The 20,047-nt window shown below is 43.3% G+C and overlaps 1 protein-coding gene across 4 annotated transcripts in view; it reads right to left on the bottom strand.

The window, feature by feature from the left end:
• The window catches only part of LOC137543730 (hexokinase HKDC1-like), a 145,055-nt gene that overhangs the window by 14,190 nt on the left and 110,818 nt on the right, over positions 1–20,047 (bottom strand). For 3 of the 4 annotated variants that reach the window (XM_068264861.1, XM_068264860.1, XM_068264863.1), the window contains exons 3-5: positions 15,553–15,715; positions 6,416–6,599; positions 4,836–4,991 (exon numbers count right to left, since the gene is read on the bottom strand). In XM_068264861.1, the coding sequence (XP_068120962.1) occupies positions 4,836–4,991; positions 6,416–6,599; positions 15,553–15,715 (503 nt within the window). The remainder of the gene's footprint in view (positions 1–4,835; positions 4,992–6,415; positions 6,600–15,552; positions 15,716–20,047) is intronic. The other variant, XM_068264862.1, reaches the window with a different exon arrangement.

The raw sequence follows: 20,047 nt of genomic DNA on the forward strand, positions 1-20,047 counted from the left end.
TGGCTCCGCCCACTTTCTAACCCTAACACACAAACACTCAATAGACCAAGTTTGTGAGCTTTGGAGTCCTTGGCATCAATAATTTGTATATTCCCATAGAAATTAAACAAATCAGATAGGCTGTTTGTGGCTCCACCCCTCTCCAGCATTTGAACCCCAGTCACCCAATGACCAACTGTAGCAGGTTTGAGGCATCTGCTATTAACAGTGTAAAAATGGCAGCAATTAAAATATTCCACTTTAAAATCAACAGGTGAATTTTGATTGGCTATTATAGGCTCCACCCACTTCCCTGAATATCTCAGTCACTCAGTGACCATCTGGGCAAAGATTGGGAACCCTAAAATAAACAGTGTAAGAAGGGCTGCAGTTTACACTTTCCCAGTGACATTTGTTTTTGGCTCCGCCCACTTTTTGTAACCTGGACACAAAGGCCTCAATTCACTAAGCTTTATCAAACACTTTATCGAACGTTTGATAATTTACCTCATGAGTAAAATCTAATTTTGAATTCACTAAAGTGTTATAGATTTATTGAACATTTTATGGATAAAACATTTGATAAATCTATAACACCTTAGTGAATTCAAAATTATATTTTACTCATGAGGATAATTATCAAACGTTCGATAAAGTGTTTGATAAAGCTTAGTGAATTGAGGCCAAAGTCACTACTCAATGCCCAAGTTTGTGAGTTTTGGGGTCCTTGGCATCAATAATTTGTATTTTCCCATGAAATGAAACAAATCTGATTCACTGTTTGTGGCTCTGTCCCCTTTTCTGAATTTGAACCTCAGTGACCCAATGACCAACTGTACCAGGTTTTAGGCTTGTGCCATTAACAGTGCAAGAATGGCAGCAATTTTAATATTCTCCTTGAAAAGCGACATGTGATTTTTAATTGGCATTTTTAGGCACCACCCACTTTTCTGATTATTAATCCCAGTCACCCAGTAACCAGCTATGCTAAGTTTGAGAACCCTGCCATTAACAGTGAAGAAGGGCTGCAGTTTACAATTTCCCAGAAAAATCTGTTTTTAACTCCACCCACTTTTTGTAACCTTGACACACAGGCACTACTCAATGACCAAGTTTGTGAGCTTTTGGGTTCCTGGCATCAAAATTGTGCTAATGGAAGCAGTTTATCCAGCAAAGAAATCTGGCTGTTTCTGGCTCCGCCCCTTTACTGAATTTGAACCCCAAACACTTAACGACCGACTGTAGCAGGTTTGAGGCCTCTGCTATTAACAGTGTGAGAATGGCTGCAGTTTCAATATTCCCCTTGAAAATCAATAGGTGAATTTTGATTGGCTCTTGTAGGCTCCACCTACTTTTCCGAATATTAATCCTAGTCACCCAGTGACCAACTGTGTGACGTTTGAGAACCCTGCCATTAACAGTGTAAGAAAAGCTGCAGTTTACATTTCCCCATGTAAAAAGTTAGTTGTTTTTGGCTCTGCCCACTATTTCTAATTTTGACATACAGTCACTTAATGACCAAGTTTATGAGCTTTGGGGTCTTTGGCATCAATAAGTTGCATTTTACCATTGAAATTAAACAAATCTGATTAACTGTTTTTGGCCCGCTCCCTTCAGAATTTAAATTTCAGTCTCCCAGTGACTGACTGTAGCAGATGTTAGGCCTCTGCCATTAAGAGTGCATGAATGGCAGCAAAGTAAATATTCCCCTTGAAAATCAAAAGGTGAATTTTGATTGGCTGCTGTAGGCTCCACCCACTTTTCTGAATATTAGTCACAGTCACCCAGTGGCCAACTGTGTCATGTTTGAGAACCCTGGCAATAACAGAATGGCTGAAATCAATCTAGCAAATCTGATTGGCTGTTTGTGGCTCCACCCCTTTAGTGAATTTGGACCCCAGTCATCCAATGACTGACTATATCAGGTTTGAGGCCTCTGCCACTAACAGTGTAAGAATGGTAGCAATGTGAATATTCCCCTTGAAAATTAATAGGTACATTTTGATTGGCTGTTGTAGGCTCCACCCACATTTCTGAATATTCATCCCAGTCACCCAGTGTCCAATTGTGTAAAGTTTGGGAACCCTGCAATGTAAAAAATGAAGTTGTTGGCACCGGCCACTTTTTCTAACCTTGACATACAGTCACTCAATTATCAAGTTTATCAGCTTTGGGATCCTTGGTATCAATACTTTGTATATTCCCATTGAAAAATAAACAAATTTGGCTGTTTGTTGCTCCGCCCTCTTCCTGAATTTGGACCCTAGTCACCCTGTGACCAACTGTACCGGGTTTGAGGCATCTGCTTTTCACAGTATAAGAGAATGGTAGCAGATGAAATATTCCCTTTGAAAATCAAAAGGGTAATTTTTATTGGCTGTTTTAGGCTCCACCCACCTTCCAAAATCTTAATCTGTGACCCAATGACCAACTGTGCAAAGTTTGAGAACCCTGCCATTAACGGTGTAAGAATGGCTGCCGTTTATATTTTCCCAGTAAAAGTTGTTTTGGCTCCGCCCACTTTTCATAACCTTGACACACAGTCACTCAATGACCAAGTTTGTGAGCTTTCAGGTTCCAGGCATCAAAAATGTGTGAATGGAAGCAGTTTATCCACCAAGGAAATCTGATTGGCTGTATGTGGCCCCGCCCCTTTAGTGAACTTTGACCCCAGTCACCCAATGACCGACTGTAGCAAGTTTGAAGCCTCTGCCATTGAATAGCAGCAGTTTAAATATTCCCCTTGAAAATCAATAGGTGAATTTTGATTGGCTGTTGTAGGCTCCACCCACTTTCTTGAATCTTAATCTCATTCACCCAGTGACCAACTGTGGCAAGTTTGAGAACCCTACGATTAACAGTCTAAGAATGGCTGCAGTTTACATTTTCCCATTTAAAATGAACGGCTGAAATTTGATTGGCTGTTTTATGCTCCGCCCACTTTTCCTGGATTTGTAACCTCGGTCACCAAGTGACCACCTGTGCAAAGTGTGGGGACTGTGGCTTGATTACTGTGAGAATGGCAGCCTTTTACATTTTTTCCATTGACTTGGATGGGTGGAATCTGATTTGTTGTTTGTAGCTCCGCCCAGGTGTGCAGGGGGGCCGCGAGACCCCCAGAACATATCATCCCAGGTAGTAAGGGATCTGTGTACCAAGTTTCGTTCAAATCGGTCAAGCCGTTTTCGCGTGATCGTGGCACATACACACATACACACACACACACATACATCCGATTTTATATATATAGATGTTGTATGCTGTATAAGTTATGTCAGATGTATTGGCATACTTTTACTTTATTTATTTCACCGTATGCTACTTTAAAGAGACTCCTTAACAAAAATTGCATCCTGTTTTTTTATCATCCTACAAGTTCCAAAAGCTATTCTAATGTGTTCTGGCTTACTGCAGCACTTTCTGCTATCACAGTCTCTGTAATAAATCAACTTATCTCTCTCTTGTCAGACTTGTCGGCCTGTGTCTGGAAGGCTGCCAAGTTCTTCAGTGTTGTGGTTCTGCTATGAACTCCCCCTTCCAGGCCCCTCTATGCACACTGCCTGTGTATTATTTAGATTAGAGCAGCTTCTCTCTTCTCTCTTATCTTTTACAAGCTGGATAAATCGTCCTCTGAGCTGGCTGGGCTTTCACATACTGAGGAAATTCAGACAAGGGCAAAGCTGTTTGCAGGAAGAAAAGAGCAGCCTGAAACTTCAGTGCATGAGAGATGCAGGGGGAAAGAAACACACAAATGATCTCTTGAGATTCAAAAGGAAGGGTGTATACAGCCTGCTTGTGTATGAATGTATTTTCTATGTGTGGACATACTGTACATCAACCTACTTCCTGTTTTGGTGGTCATTTTGTTTGTTTATAAACAAACTTTTTAAAACTGTTTTTAACCACTTTTAATGCGGCGGGGAGCGGCGAAATTGTGACAGAGGGTAATAGGAGATGTCCCCTAACGCACTGGTATGTTTACTTTTGTGCGATTTTAACAATACAGATTCTCTTTAAGCTTTGATTTAATAAAAAAAAAATTCCCTGCACTGTACATTCTGTATATTCCTGTTTCTTCCAGACAGACATCCACTGTGAACCGAATCGTTCATTGCGATGATTCGACTCACAAAAAGATCCGGATCAAATGAACGATTCATTCATGATCTGGACAACACTATGAGTCCAGGTTACCTCACCACAGTGCAGTGAATATTAATTAGTCATGTGGCTAGTCACTGAGCATGTGCAAGCAGTCTAACGCAGCTAAAGCCCAGTATAACGCACAGCATGCTGCACTTTCCCAGAACATGCAGCGTTACAATGTAACGCAACGTGGGCACTGTGAACAGCCCATTGATTTTTCATTACTGTGTGGTGGGCTGCGTTACAGGCTGCTCTAACGTGCGCCTGTAACGTCCTCTAACGTGCGCCTGTAACGTCCTCTAACGTGCGCCTGTAACGTCCTCTAACGTGCGCCTGTAACGTCCTCTAACGTGCGCCTGTAACGTCCCACTGTGAAAGCAGCCTAAAGAATCAAGTGAACCTTTTTTGCAGAAGTCTCTGCTTTTGCCTGATCTATTTCTAAGCTGCATACATTTGCATGAACTTGGACTAAATAGCATCTCATTTCACATCCCTACTAATGGTCGAAGGCCAGTCCATCATTGAGTAATATGAGGGAGCTGCCAAAAAAGATGGAAGTTTCTACACTACAATTTGGTTTAATTTGTCATGTTGCATTTTTTTTTTGCTCCTTTGGTCTTTTTTAAATGTTGAACTAAACTTGGCATAATGATCTATTATTCTTATTATTGCAAAACGACACCACACGGAGTGTAAGGACATCCCCTTACCCTTCTATCTGTGACAGAAATTGAGTTTCAAAACTTCCCCTTGTCTTCAGTTTTTCAGAAGCTTCTCCACCAAAAGCCAAATTCTCATTCACCATTTTCATCAAGACCAGCCTGACCAATTCGCCCATGTACTTTCCACCACTCATCGTCTCATAGCTGTACAGTGGAACAAATAACATGCAATCAGAGTGGGACATAGACAAACTATGGGCAAAAGACCTATCTAGTCTATACACAGTATATATATATATATATATATATATATATATATATATATATATATATATATATATATATATATATATTTCTATAGGTCAGTACCCAGAAACTGAACCAACTGGAAAATGAAACACTAGATTTCTTGTTAAACTTCATATATTACAGTGGTGGCTAACCTTGGCACTCCAGCTGTGGTGGAACTACAAGTCCCATGAGGATTTGCAATACTCTTGACAGCTCTAAGCATAACTCGGGGAGGCAGAGGCATGATGGGATTTGTAGTTTTGTCACAGCTGGAGTGCCAAAGTTAGCCATCACTGCTATATTACATGCAGAGTTAAAGAATCACACTATACAGGATCATACAGTGACATTAGAGAAGGTGATTGTGGCTATGATTGTTATATTTACCAAGCAGGAGATTGTAGCTGGATGCACATTTGAAATCACAAGATCCTGGTTATACACAAGTTATTATTATTTAGTATTTATATAGCGCCGACATTCCGCAGGGCTGTACAGAGTATATATATTGTCTTGTCACTAACTGTCCATCAGAGGTGGTCACAATCTACCGTAATCTCTACCTTAGTCATATGTCTATGTATGTATGTATCGTTTGTAGTCTAGGACCAATTTAGGGGGAAGCCAATTAACTTATCTGTATGTTTTTGATGATGTGGGAGGAAACTGGACTGCTCAGAGGAAACCCACACAGACACAGGGAGAATATACACACACCATGCAGATAGTGCTCTGGCTGGGATTCGCATCAGTGCTGCATAGTGAGTGTGCTTACCACTATGCCACGTTTTCTCTTGCCCAACTTTCACCTTGTAGCTCTCTGCTGGTCTCATTAATCCCTCGAACAGAGACTCCACTGGGAGTCTTCAGTGAATCGGCTATGTGGATAGATCATGGTGAACCAGAACTTCTAGGATTTTGTAAGGTTCTATCACACAGGAGGCTGAAGGCGGTGAATTCACCACCTGTCTGCTGCTCCCATACATCGGCCAGTCGCTTGCTAGCACTAGGCAAGGGCAGTGGAGAGGGGTCCATCACATTGGATCGTGGCCACAGCTACACTGAGATGCAACATGATGCAGTTGTTGCTGCTGGATAATTATACAGTGTGTCCAGTGCTGACACATACAAACACTGCCTTTCTGATGCATTAAATTGCAGATGGAAGGTGATTGGTGACCGGCAGACGCACAGGATGAAGAGTTCACGTTTTTCATTCTGTGAGGAGTGAATGGGCCTCTAAATAAGGGCAAGTAGTGTTAGCTTTAATTTACAGAGTCAGGAGGAAAGATTTTACATGTACCACCAAGACAGAAAACAAGACGTTGTATTCTTACAGTTGCTGACCAGGATTTAGCGAGCCTTCATCCACCACACGATCATACTCCAGTCGGAAGTCTTCTATCTCTTCCATGTCCCCAAACGCTCCCCACTCTGTGTTGACACACATGCGTCCCTCTTTTCCTTCCACCAGCCCCACGTTACACATCTCCTCCATGTAACATGCATTGCAGCCAGTACCTAGAGATCAATGCAGAAAGCATCTCAATGCTAAAGAGAAACAATGCCTGTTTTAGCCAGACTTCTTTTTTTTTTTTTTTTTTGTAATATACAGTATCCATATGTTTTTTTAAAGTACATCTGAAGTCAAAAGTGAAACTATTGAAAATAAATTGCCGTATTTATGTCATAATTAACTTAATAATCATCTTACTGATGCTCATTGCTCTTTGAGGACCCTCCCATTCCCCGTTCTGCTCTATGTTTGTATTAGATTGCCGGTGCAGTGGTATACTGTCGCCTATGCTATGCACAAGCGCACAGACAATGGGCATGTGTGGTTCGGAACTTGCAAGTAAAAGGAAGCTCTGGTGTTCAATGGCAAATCAATGGGCTTGGGTGCTCCCTTCCACTGGGTATGCGTGGTTCGGAACTCAGGCATGCTTAATGGAAGGAAGCTCTTGTGCTGCCCACATTCTATACATGGGGCAGGAGTGCTTTCTTTTACTTGGCTTGTGCAGTTCAGAACTTGTACATGCCCCATATCTATGCACTCATACACAGGCCCCGAGTATGTCCGGTCAACAATATTCAACCGCATGGGCAGTAAAATAGAGTTGAACAGGAGACTGGAGGGACTCGGAAGGCAACAAGCAGCGGTAACATGTTTATAAAGAAGTTATTTATCACACTAAAGATTTTTTTTTAATAATTTCAATCGCATTTAATCATATTAAAATATTGTACTTTAATTTATACTAAAACATTGTCTTAAAAAGTAAGGTGTAGATATGTTGATCTGTTGGCAAAATTTCATGGATGTTTGAATAATAAAATATGGCAGTAGCTCCCTGTCTAGTATTATATACTATTATGTACTACCGTATTTTTCAGACTATAAGACGCTCCCAACCATAAGACACACCTAGGTTTAGAAGACAAAAACCAGGGGAAAGAATATATGTGTAACCAATAAGAAAAGATCATCTGCATGAGGAAAAAATGGCAATGCACACTACCAGGTTCAACTATAGAACATAATCTTTATTCAAAACACCAAGACCAAACAATAAATAAAAACACTTAAAATATGGGTCATAGACCCTGGGGATACTGATATAAACACTGAATAACTATGTATGATGTGATCGATTCAAAAAAGTCAGCCAATTAGACTAATGCTGGGCAGTAACATATGCCTGCATGAATGCAGTCACAAGAAATAATATATATCGAGTGACCGATCTCACTGTTATTGAATCCTTATAAATCAAAAAGACTCAGTAGCATAAATGGCTACAACACTCTCTGGACAGCAAAGACATAGCATAATACAGATATTAAATCAGATACTAAACCTCTTGCACAACATGGACAATAAACTGTTAATCTTATACATGTTAAATGCCAGTCAGCGCTCCACGCGTATCGCGGCTCCTGCCGCTTTTTCAAGAGGTGCAGATAAGGTGCAAGGTGCACGTTTAAATAGTAACAACGTACGTCCCTGTAGACAGTCACTGCCTATCTTCCATGCGTGGCCACGCATGTGCGCAGTGACGCCGCTCCTCTCCATTGGAGCGAGCGGCGCATCTGCGCATACTAAATCTAAGTCGATAGGGAAGTGCGTAAGTAATAAAGTTTGAGAGCGCTGGCAGCACAAACTGATAGCCATGTATACATATATATGTAAAATTGATTAAAAACAAAAATAGCAATACAGGGAAGCAATGAGATAAACAAAAAGGGGGAAATTAGAGAAATATTCTGATGAAATAAAAACGTAAATAAAGAGAACATTAATGTCAAAGATATATAACCCCATCTAGTGGTGACAATACAAAATGTGGCAAAGCTCCATTATACAAGGAAATAAAAAATAGTAAATAGTACATGTGTGGTGATGACTATACAGATATAATAAATATAATGCATCAATTATATAATACAAAAAAAAATATATATATATATATATATATATATATATATATATATATATATATATATATAAAATCTGTTGTGAAAATCTTTGGGTGTATCCCGATTCAATTCATGTGTAGAATTTCTTCTAATTCGTATGTGAAAAAGTGCTGGTGCTGGAAATATCAATGTGGTATCAATATATCACTGGAACAATAAAAATAAAAATTGTGAATAAATAAAAATAAATAACAGATTAAAAACACTGATTGTAAGTGCAAAAGTGCAAAACCAACTGAAATAACATGTTGTGGAGCTGTACTTACTCAGCTCACACAACATAACGTGCAAAACACTCCTAGTGCCACATATGGATACTACAAACAAATTTACTCATCTCTCCTCCGGGGAGGGCTGCTGCTGACCACTGGCTGCTGGGGTGGATGTTATAGCTTGCGTGGGGCGTTGGCTGTTGCTGTTGTTGGGAGTGCTGCTCACAGCGGAGGTCTCTGAGGAACTCATGGTGAGCTCATATAGTGGTTGGCGGTGAGTGAAGTATTACTGATCCCAGCAATATACACACTGACTGGCAGAGTACGCAATGCTATATAGTCTGGCTGAGCGGTGTACACAGAGTGGCAGTACACACAATGCTATATAGTCTAGCTGAGCGGTGTACACAGAGTGGCAGTAAACAATGCTATATAGTCTGGCTGAGCCGTGTACACAGAGTGGCAGTAAACAATGCTATATAGTCTGGCTGAGCCGTGTACACAGAGTGGCAGTACACACAATGCTATATAGTCTGGCTGAGCGGTGTACACAGAGTGGCAGTAAACAATGCTATATAGTCTGGCTGAGCCGTGTACACAGAGTGGCAGTAAACAATGCTATATAGTCTGGCTGAGCCGTGTACACACAGTGGCAGTACACACAATGCTGTATAGTCTGTCTGAGCCGTGTACACAGAGTGGCAGTACACACAATGCTATATAGTCTGGCTGAGCGGTGTACACAGAGTGGCAGTACACACAATGCTATATAGTCTGGCTGAGCCGTGTACACAGAGTGGCAGTACACACAATGCTATATAGTCTTGCTGAGCTGTGTACACAGAGTGGCAGTAAACACAATGCTATATATAGCGTGGCTGAGCGAGGTACACAGTGGCAGTACACACAATGCTATATAGTCTGGCTGAGCTGTGTACACAGAGTGGCAGTACACACAATGCTATATATAGCGTGGCTGAGCGAGGTACACAGTGGCAGTACACACAATGCTATATAGTCTGGCTGAGCCGTGTACACAGAGTGGCAGTAAACACAATGCTATATATAGGGTGGCTGAGCGAGGTACACAGTGGCAGTACACACAATGCTATATAGTCTGGCTGAGCCGTGTACACAGAGTGGCAGTAAACACAATGCTATATATAGTGTGGCTGAGCGAGGTACACAGTGGCAGTAAACAATGCTATATATAGTGTGGCTGAGCGAGCGGTGTACTACTGTTCCCAGCAGCGACACACAATGACTGGGGGGGGACCCTGGCTAGCGTGGCTGGAGAGCAAACTACCCTGCCTGCCTACCCAAAGCTAAACCCACAGACAAATGGCGGAGATATGACGTGGTTCGGGTATTTATTTACCCGAACCACGTGACCGTTCGGCCAATCAGAGCGCGTTCGGGTCCGAACCACGTGACCCGTTCGGCCAATCACAGCGCTAGCCGAACTTTCGGGGAACGTTCGGCCATGCGCTCTTAGTTCAGCCATGTGGCCGAACGGTTTGGCCGAACACCTAATGGTGTTCGGCCGAACTCGAACATCACCCGAACAGGGTGATGTTCTGCAGAATCCGAACAGTGGCGAACACTGTTCGCCCAACACTAGTTCCTTGTAAATGTGACTCGGAGCTGAAATAAATAAAACATTTTATACATACCTGGGCCCATCCGCTCGGATTGCTCCCATGCCTCCGTCCGTCCTCCGCTGCCCACAGCTTCGGGAACTGGGTTCCATCACTTCCGTCAGTCAGAGCCAGTCTAACGTAAGAGAAGTGCGCTGTTTGCGTATAGGACGCACTCCTCCTGCGTAGCTGGCCGTGATTGACGTCAGTGACGGGACCTGGTTCCTGAAGCTGCGGGTAGCGGAGGACGGCGGGGTGAGAGTGATCCGAGCGGATGAGGCTGGAGGAAGCCCCAAGTATGTATAAACCGTTTTATTTATTTCAGCTCTGGTACACTTTAAAGCCACACAAACAAAAGGTTGGGGTGAGCCACCAGATGGAATGATTCTGTTATAGTGAAAGTCTTGTTTACATTTTTATTTTATACTGGTTTACTACTTATAACTGTTTTTGGATTGTGGAACCAATCACCTGGGTTTCCATTCATTCTTATGGGGAAATTCACTTTGATATAAGAGTGCTTTGGACTACACGCATGTTTGCAGAATGAATTATGCTCGCAAACCAAGGGTCCACTGTATATATATTGACAACACATATCATAGCACTGTACATAGTACAAAACAGACAATAGTGGGGAGCATAGATATATGTCAGCAGCACAACACGCTATATAAGCAGGACATCCAGCAACGTAAGCACAAAAACATCACCAATATTGGAAAATGTTCATTTGATAAAATACACAGAAACAGTATACACCCTGGGGGGGGCGGTCTCTCTGCCTTTGCAAGCTTACAGTCTAGAGGGTAGTGGGATGGAGGATAATTTTTGCCACCCAAAGGCAAACAATTCTCTCTAGGCTTTCTCTCTAGGCTTTCTCTCTAGGCTTGCTGGAGCCTGGATCACTTAGCTCTTTCTGCTTTTTTCCACTGATAATAGTCTTGGTACATATACCTTATTCTGTACCCCACTGGCTAGCACTCATTCTCGGAATATCAGTGTTTACAAACTGCTTCTGAGTGTACAGCGGTGACACACATTGACCTGTGACACTGCAAAACCCTAATCACTGGCGGCTCTCCCACCTGCAGCCAGGCACATGCCTCGTCTGTAAATAGAAGATGTGTAAAGACAAAAAAGAAAGCTGGAATGATCAGGGTGAAGGACACAGGCAGGAGTGCAGCCCATAGCCACTGTTTATACAAGAATGTTTGTTTTTACATCGTGACAAGTTTTGTGCCCATTTATTCATACACTGTCTATTGAGCATACTGTATCAGCTGATGTCCATAAAATGAGGTGACATGATTGACAGCCCAGAACACCACTATGTATTCTACTCAGGTCCTTTACAAACTAATCACCAGTAACATGCCTGTCACTGGTTGAAAAGGTGCCAACTATTGATACAATATCGATTGTAAATTCTTACCAAATCTATGTAGTAGAAGAGAAAATGGTTACTTTAGGTAGTCACTCATATCACATAGAAGTGGTAAGAGTGTACAATCAAGGTCAGGGCCAGGCCGAGGCAGAGGCGAGAGAGGCTCCAGCCTCAGGGCACAGTGTAGGAGGGGCGCACAACTCACTCAGCTATCTTTTCCCCTATTGTACTTGACTGTATAATCTGAGTGGTTATCCCGTAGTCATGGGCCCCCTCTGAGTGCCCCCCTGCTCAGTAACATGCAGTTAACTGTTTACAGGTTCCAGTAGCATACAGTGAACTGGGTAGGGCCTGTAAAAAAAACGCTCCATGTCAGTCTGAGTCTATGTAGGCGTTAAGTAAACAAAGCATCTTATCTATTTGCCATAAACACCTCACAATCCTTGCAAGATCCCTTCTTATTAATGTATTTGGATCATACTTATATTTGCAAAATAAATCTTTGTACCTCCTTCTGCTTATATGTTGTAACATTGTCAGTCAACAGCAGGAATAGAGTCTGAAGAAGGCTTACAAGCTGAAAGATTACTAGTACCAGTAATGCTTAGCTGCTATCATAAGGAGTTACACACAAAGTGTTTCTCTCCATCCCCTTGCTTTCAGAGTCATGAGACAAAGGCTGGGGCTGGAATGATTTGTCTGTGATCTGTCCACACAGGAGCAGTTTGCTAGCAAGTAAAGATTAAAGCAAGCCAGCAAACTAGTCAAGTAGCCAATTTTCTCGCAAGTTAAATGCTCGCCATACATACATTGATTTTGATCACCCAGATGGGCCCCACCAGCCAGCCACCCTTTGTGCCCCCTCATCCCCCCAAAAAATATGAAGCTGGAGCCGCCACTGCCCATAGTAGAAAACGGTTGCATATAAAAACTGGTGAGTGGTTGTGATCTGTGCAGATGTACCTAAATGGGTATGGTGTTGTGCAAGCCCATATTACCCTTTCCTATGAATGCCATTAGATACCCAAGAATGCCATGCTGTTTCATGGGAGTGTCTTGTGAATTAGCCCAACAGTGTGAGATTGATTATATTCAAATGGGTGACAGAGTAGCGGCTCATTTTATCAAGGGTTTGTATAGAAGAAAGGAAGGGAAAAAATTGGAGTTGGTGGCAGATATACTGGAAGTTTTAAAGACATATACAAAGTCCTAGTGAGATGCAACCTTCCAGCTACACTACAATGCAATGGAACATCAGGACTATTTGAAGTGACGTATAGAAGAATGCAGTAAATTATTCTGGATACCCAACAACCTCTTATATCTACTGTATATATTGCTGTATAGATACAGACGCTCCCATTCTGGGAGACCAGGTATTATTTGCACTGGCTTCAGAACTTTCAGTAAAAAAAATTCCGAAGAGATCACCTGACAGGAGTAAAAATGTGGCCACCTGTGATAAATTTCAGACTGTAAATCAAGGTGAGAAAATATTTTACAATGGGCAAACACTGACTAAATAATTTATAAATTACTATTGTAAAAAAAATAGCAATTTTATGCAATTATTTTCACTACAGTTCATCTTTAAGAACCTCTGTTGACATTGGAGGTAATTTTATTTGCCTGTCCTCAAAAAAAAGTGGCAACCAGAGCAGGATCATTCACCAGACAACCTAAGCAGGTACTTGGGGCCTAGTGGGTGTCAAGGGGCCCACCTGACGCCTTCTTTGACCTCTCTTTACTTCGGCTTACCAAAAAGGACCACAAAGGACATAAACTGAGAGAAAGAAAATGTTACCTATAGAATGCCTGGGTTAGAAAGTCTGTCAGGTTCTTAAGGAGAGTCTGAATCCAAAATAATGTGCTCTTTTTATCGCCCACTTATGTTAAGCAGTAAGATGAAAGCAGATTTGCCGCAAGCAACAGCGCGGTAGAACAAGGTATTTATCCCCCCAAAATCCCGGGGCAAAGTTCCACGACTTTCCAGGTCATGGATGTTGCTGCCCAGGGGAGGCAGAGCTTTGCGCTGTAGCTCTGCCTCCAGTCCAGTAAATCTCTGCTGATCTCCGCCTCTTCCCGCCTCTCTCAGTGAAAGAAGACTGAGAGGGGCGGAGAGAGGCGGAGGTTGGCGGAGATTGACTGGAGCAGAGCCAGAGCTACTACGCAAAGCTCTGCCTCCTCCAGGTAGCGAAGGGAGAATTTTGCCCCGGGGATTTCAGGTGGATAAATACATTGTTTTGCCGCGCTTTTGCGGCGAATTAGCTTTGACCTTACTGCTTAACATAAGTGGGCAATAAAAAGAGCAAATTATTTTGGCTTCAGACTCTCTTTAATGCTGTCATTTCACAAAATTTCAATCACATTCTGTCCCTTTCATTGCCAGCAGTTAACACAATGTGAAGTGCAACTCTGGGACTCTATCCCCTGCTAATGGTGCTGAATGGCTGTGCACTGTGTTATCCGGGTTTCCAAATACAGAAATCCGGACGCGAACAACAACACTAGTCCTGTATCCCATAGAGCCTTTCTGGTCCTTTCTCCGCCCACTGCTGTCCTACCTATGTGAAATAATTTGAGCTGCAGGTAGAATTAGGGCCTGTTTCCACTACACGCAGATTCTGCATGCAGAAAACTGACTCCAATGACAGCCTATGGGAAATCTGCATCAGAAAAATCACGTTCAGTGGAAACAGGCTCATAGGCATTCATTGGAGTCAGTTTTCTGCACGCAGAATCTGCGTGTAGTGGAAACAGGCCCTAAGTCGTCCGCCCTCCTTGGGCAGCCTTGGAAGTACTCCTGTCCCCGATTACTCCCCAATATGTGCTGATCTGTACTGCACACGTGCAGTCCAATGTGAATGCACCCGTCTTTGGAAGAACTTCGGGGCATGAGTACTTCGGAAGCATTCTGATGACTTACAAAGGCACACATTTTGAATGGGGGACAGTGGGGTGACGAAGAGATGGAGAGACGGGGAAGGCTCTATGGGATCCAGAACCTTCCCTATTCTTAGCTGAGTACCTAAGTCTTTTTTCAGGTTGCTTTAAGATAAGCTATGGTTGATAAAATATAAAATATGTATGCTGGCCATTGGGGTAGGAGTAAGAAGCCGTCATCCTGAATATGGCAACCATTCTTCATTTATTTTAGCTTAATGGGCATGGAGGTAGAAGGCTGAGCAAAAGTAAGGCCAGAACATGGAATTTAGCCCCCATTCTGGCAGAGACGTCCCCTTTTGTAAGATGAAGTCCCTATTTTCATGGTTTTTTTTAATATATTGTTTCCTATGGTGAGAAAAAAAAATAATGGTGGGCCTTTCAATATAATCAAACCTTGATTAGCCACATTGTTCATAGCAGCCTATTCTGGGCTGTATAGTATATGCTGCCTCTGGCCTTCAATATGGGGCCAGATTAGCCAGGGGTTAATTGGACCATGCCTTGTAACGTTTTCTTCGTCATCCTCTTGATCAACAGGGACATGTGAGGTTGCAAGCTGGTGTTGTAACTTTTTTCCTGCTGAACCCGATGGGCCTAAGTCTTTTTTCAACCCAAATAACAATGTAAGATAGAGGGGGCTCTTTGTTGAGCTTCTGTAGCTGTTTACAGGCATGGAATAGACCCCTACATAAGCTGGAATGGACAGTGCATGGGACTTTTTACATTTGCTGCTGGACCTTTGGCAGAACAAGTTGATGATTCTGTCCATCCCTCTATATCTGAGAACTGGAAATGGCATTATCTCGGATATCCACCTGAGCCATCAGGTGTCAATCGAACGTAGGTGGGCAGCATTTTCACACTTGCTTCTTCATTGGTTTCCAGGTGAAGCCCCCTCTCCATCTCAGCCAGCAGCCTGCTCATCAACACCTGCAAATCTTCTTCATGAAGCTTGAATTCCAGCAGCATCTGCTCCACCTAAAATAGGAAAAAAAACAGATAAATAAGAACTCCCCAAAGCATCTTTTTCGTTTGCTTGCTTGAATTTTCATTGATCACTCAAACCCTCATTTTCTCCCACTACAATGGCCGTGTTTTTTTCATGAGTTTGAAATAGAATTTTAAAAGGCTTGTTTGGCTTCCAGTAATGTGGCCGATATAAAACTCACCCATTTTATTGACTCTTCTAAAGCTGTCAATTAAATATTTTAAAGAGTACGTCCAGCATGAAACAGAGAACTGGCAATGTAAGGGTGGCCACTAATGATCAAATCTTTTTCATCCAATCTTACCAAATCTATGTAGTATAAGGGTAAATTGAGTGAATATACTGAATGGATACTTCAGGCAGTTACCTTCTATTACATAGAAATGGTAAGATTGGATGAAAAAGATTGGATCATTAGTGGCGACTTTAAGGCTCTCTATTATTGTTGCAAGGATTGGGGAGCGTTTGCGTTAATCACTCATCCGCTCGCCCATAATTCATTAACAACAGAAACTCTGCCCCCTCCATATATAAGACAGCCGTGGTCATGTTACCTGAAGTCTTACAAAGCTCTGTGGCCATCCTCTCCTGCCTGCCGGGCCCTGCCCACAGCTTAGCAGCCACCAATTAGGCTGTGGTTGCCAAGCTGGGGCGGGCCAGGGCAAGCATGTGTGGGTGACCACAGAGCTTCAAAAGACTTCAGAAAAAAAACACCATGACGGCTTTCTGTCATTCATAAACTACTTGCCAATGGGTGAGTAATTAACCCTACCACCTGCCAATCCGTGTAGCAATAATAGAGAGCATGATATCACAGGCTCTATATTTTTTTTTTTTTAACCAACAAGTTTATTGAGGCATATAGAGTAAGTACAGGCAACATTGCAATAGCAACAGAATGGAAATTAAAAACGTGCAGGGATACATACATGTAAATCCATACAGAGTTATTACAATCAATTATGAGTTCCATTGGGATGTTAACTTTTTACAAATTAGCGATTTAGCAAAGTACAAGTTTCAGCAAGTAAGGGGGTTATATGTAGTAAAAGAACCACACTACATGACTTTACTATAGCAGGTACTGTTATTTTTATCTACAGTTCAGAATATTGAATGTCATGCAGTGTTATGCACTGCTGAGGCAGGCACATGATAGCAGCAATTGGAATTATTTCCTGTTTTCCCATTGATCCCATATGAGGTGAAGTTGGGTGACACGGCCCCTGTGCGTATAGACCAGTTTTTTGTATGCCAGACCGTCATCCAATCTCTTAACCACCTTAGCGGTATGGACGAGCTCAGCTCGTCCATTACCGCCAGAGGGTGCCGCTCAGGCCCTGCTGGGCCGATTTACATGAAATAAAGAGCAGCACACGCAGCCGGCACTTTGCCAGCCGCGTGTGCTGCCCGATCGCCGCCGCTCTGCGGCGATCCGCCGCGAGCAGCGGCGAAAGAGGGTCCCCCCAGCCGCCTGAGCCCTGCGCAGCCGGAACAAATAGTTCCGGCCAGCGCTAAGGGCTGGATCGGAGGCGGCAGACGTCAGGACGTCGGCTGACGTCCATGACGTCACTCCGCTCGTCGCTATGGCGACGATCTAAGCAAAACAAGGAAGGCCGCTCATTGCGGCCTTCCTTGTTTATTCTGGGCGCCGGAGGCGATCAGAAGAACGCCTCCGGAGCGCCATCTAGTGGGCTTTCATGCAGCCAACTTTCAGTTGGCTGCATGAAATATTTTTTTTTTTATTTAAAAAAAACCCTCATGCAGCTGCCCTGGCGATCTTAATAGAACGCCAGGGTGGTTAATCCAGCTAGAAAGAAGCGGAGAGGCAGGGGACAGCCATCTCAAGGCTATCTCCTGTCGTGCCGCGAATAGAGTCTCACGGATAGAGGATTTAGTGCACGGTTGCATGCCTTCGTCTTGGATAACTCCTAGTATGCATAATATTGGGTCCAGTGTTACTGGGGAACCCATCTTATCATGCAAGAATTTAATCACTTGCTTCCAGAAGGAAGAAATGTGGGGGCAACTCCAGATTAGGTGGTAGAAGGAGGGGGAGTCGAGGTCGCATTTTGGGCACAGCTTGCTAGCATTGGCGTTGTACTTAACCACACGCGAAGGGGTCAGATAAGCTTGATGTAGGATATAGAGCTGGGTAGCCCGGTCTTTAATGCATAGGGAAGCCCTCTTTACAGCCTCTAGGGCGTCATCCCAATCATCTTCCTCTAGTAGCAGTCCTTCCGCAATCCATTTTTCTTTGGACCCGAGGGTGCGATCACATGCTTCCTTTGTTATAAATTCCTTATAGATATAGCCTATTTGATGTTTGGTCGGGCCCTTCTCAATCAAGTGTAGTATATTATGGGGCTCAATGTGGACTGGTGCGTTTTTAAATTGTGCAGTAAAAGCATGTTTCAATTGTAGGTATCTAAGGAATTGGGATGCAATTTCAGGGTGGTGGTTTTGGAGGGAGGTAAAGGAGGTAAGGGTATGCCCAGTTATTACATTTCCCAGGAATGCAACACCAATTCTTTCCCAAAAAATTGGGTCTGGGATGGAGTTGAATTCAGGAAAATGCGGGTTGTGCCAGAGAGGGGTGTGGTAGTCATAGGTGGAGGAAATGTACAAGCCACCTACCCGTTTCCATACTTTAAGGGCCTGAACCAGAATTGTGTTGCTTGATTTACTGGGGGGGAATATATTCACGTAGGAGGTCAAGGGCTACACTTTCTTTTGATAAGTCGTTGTTGTAGCCTAGGGCTTCAGGGTTGTAAAGGCCCTCTAAGGAGAACCAAGTGGCTATGTGCTGGAGTTGTGCCGCTAGGCAGTAGTGCTGTATTGAGGGGAGAGCTAGGCCTCCAAGGCCATTTGGGTTTATTAGGAGGGAGTGCTTAACACGAGGACTCTTGTGGTTCCAGATGAAGGAGAGGATAGTTCCCCTAAATTTTTTAAAGACTGATTGGGGTATATAAATCGGGGAGTGGTGTAGGACGTACAGTAGTTTAGGTAACAGGACCATTTTAATTAAATTTATTCTACCCACTACAGTTAGATATAGTTTAGACCAGGCCTTACACTTCGCTTGTACCAGGGAAATAAGAGGTATAATTTCTGCTTCCATGTAATGGTTGGGATTTGGATGGATCGCTACCCCCAGGTATTTAAAGGATTGCACCGGCTGCAGCAGGTTAGATGATTGGGATTGTGCTGAAGAGGGGGCATCTAAGTGCATCTGGACTGATTTAGTTGCATTCAATTTAAGGCCGGAGTAGTATCCGGACTCCTCTATCGTGTCTAAGGCTGCCTTCAGAGAGGAGTCCGGGTCCTCCAGGTACAGGATCGTATCATCGGCATAGAGGCTGATCTTTTCTTCTGTGTGATCAGTGCACAGCCCACGTATCAGGGGGTTGGTTCTTATACGACATGCTAGCGGCTCCACAGCTAGAGCATAGAGCAGGGGAGAGAGTGGGCAGCCCTACCTGGTCCCCCGACCTAGTGAGGGGGCCGAGATCCACCCATTTGTACCCAGTCTTGCCTTAGGGGCCTGGTAGAGTAGTCTCACCCAATTACAAAAGGCCTCTCCAAAGCCAAACCTGGCAAGGACCGCCTGCAGGTAAGGCCACTCAACAGTGTCGAAAGCTTTGGCCATGTCTAGGGAGGCGATGACTCTGCGACCCGAGTTTAAATGGTTAGCTTGTAAGTTGGTCATCAATCTGCGAATATTTATTGCAGTGTTTTTGCCAGGCATAAAGCCAGTTTGGTCAGGGTGGATTAAAGATAAAATTACTGAATTTAGTCTAATGGCCAATACCTTCGCCAGGATTTTGATGTCAGTTGTAAGAAGCGAAATTGGGCGGTAAGAGTCACATAAAAGGGGGTCCTTGCCAGGTTTGGGCAACACTATAATGAGAGCTTCCGTCATAGAGGAGGGAAGACGACCCACTTCGAAAGCCGCTTCATAGGTCTGGAGAAGTATTGGCACTATAGAATCCGAATATCTTTTATAAATTTCTATGGGAAGACCGTCAAGGCCAGGGGCCTTTTTGTTGGGAAAACTGGCAATTGCTGTAGTTAGTTCATCTTGGGTGATGGGGGCATCAAGTAGTAGGGCCTGCTCTGGGTTTAATCTGGGTAGATTGATCTCAGAAAGAAAGATTTCAGAGTCTGTTTGTGTGGCAAGGGTTTTACTAGTATAGAGAGCCTTGTAATACTCAAAAAAGGTATTATTTATTTCTGCACATCCTGAAACTGGGACGCCGGAGGGGTCTTTAAGGTGTGTAATAACCGGAGGAGAGGTATAGATTTTGGAGATCTTAGCCAGT

The sequence above is a fragment of the Hyperolius riggenbachi genome, unplaced genomic scaffold, assembly GCF_040937935.1.
Source record: "Hyperolius riggenbachi isolate aHypRig1 unplaced genomic scaffold, aHypRig1.pri scaffold_191, whole genome shotgun sequence".
Classification (NCBI taxonomy): domain Eukaryota; kingdom Metazoa; phylum Chordata; class Amphibia; order Anura; family Hyperoliidae; genus Hyperolius; species Hyperolius riggenbachi.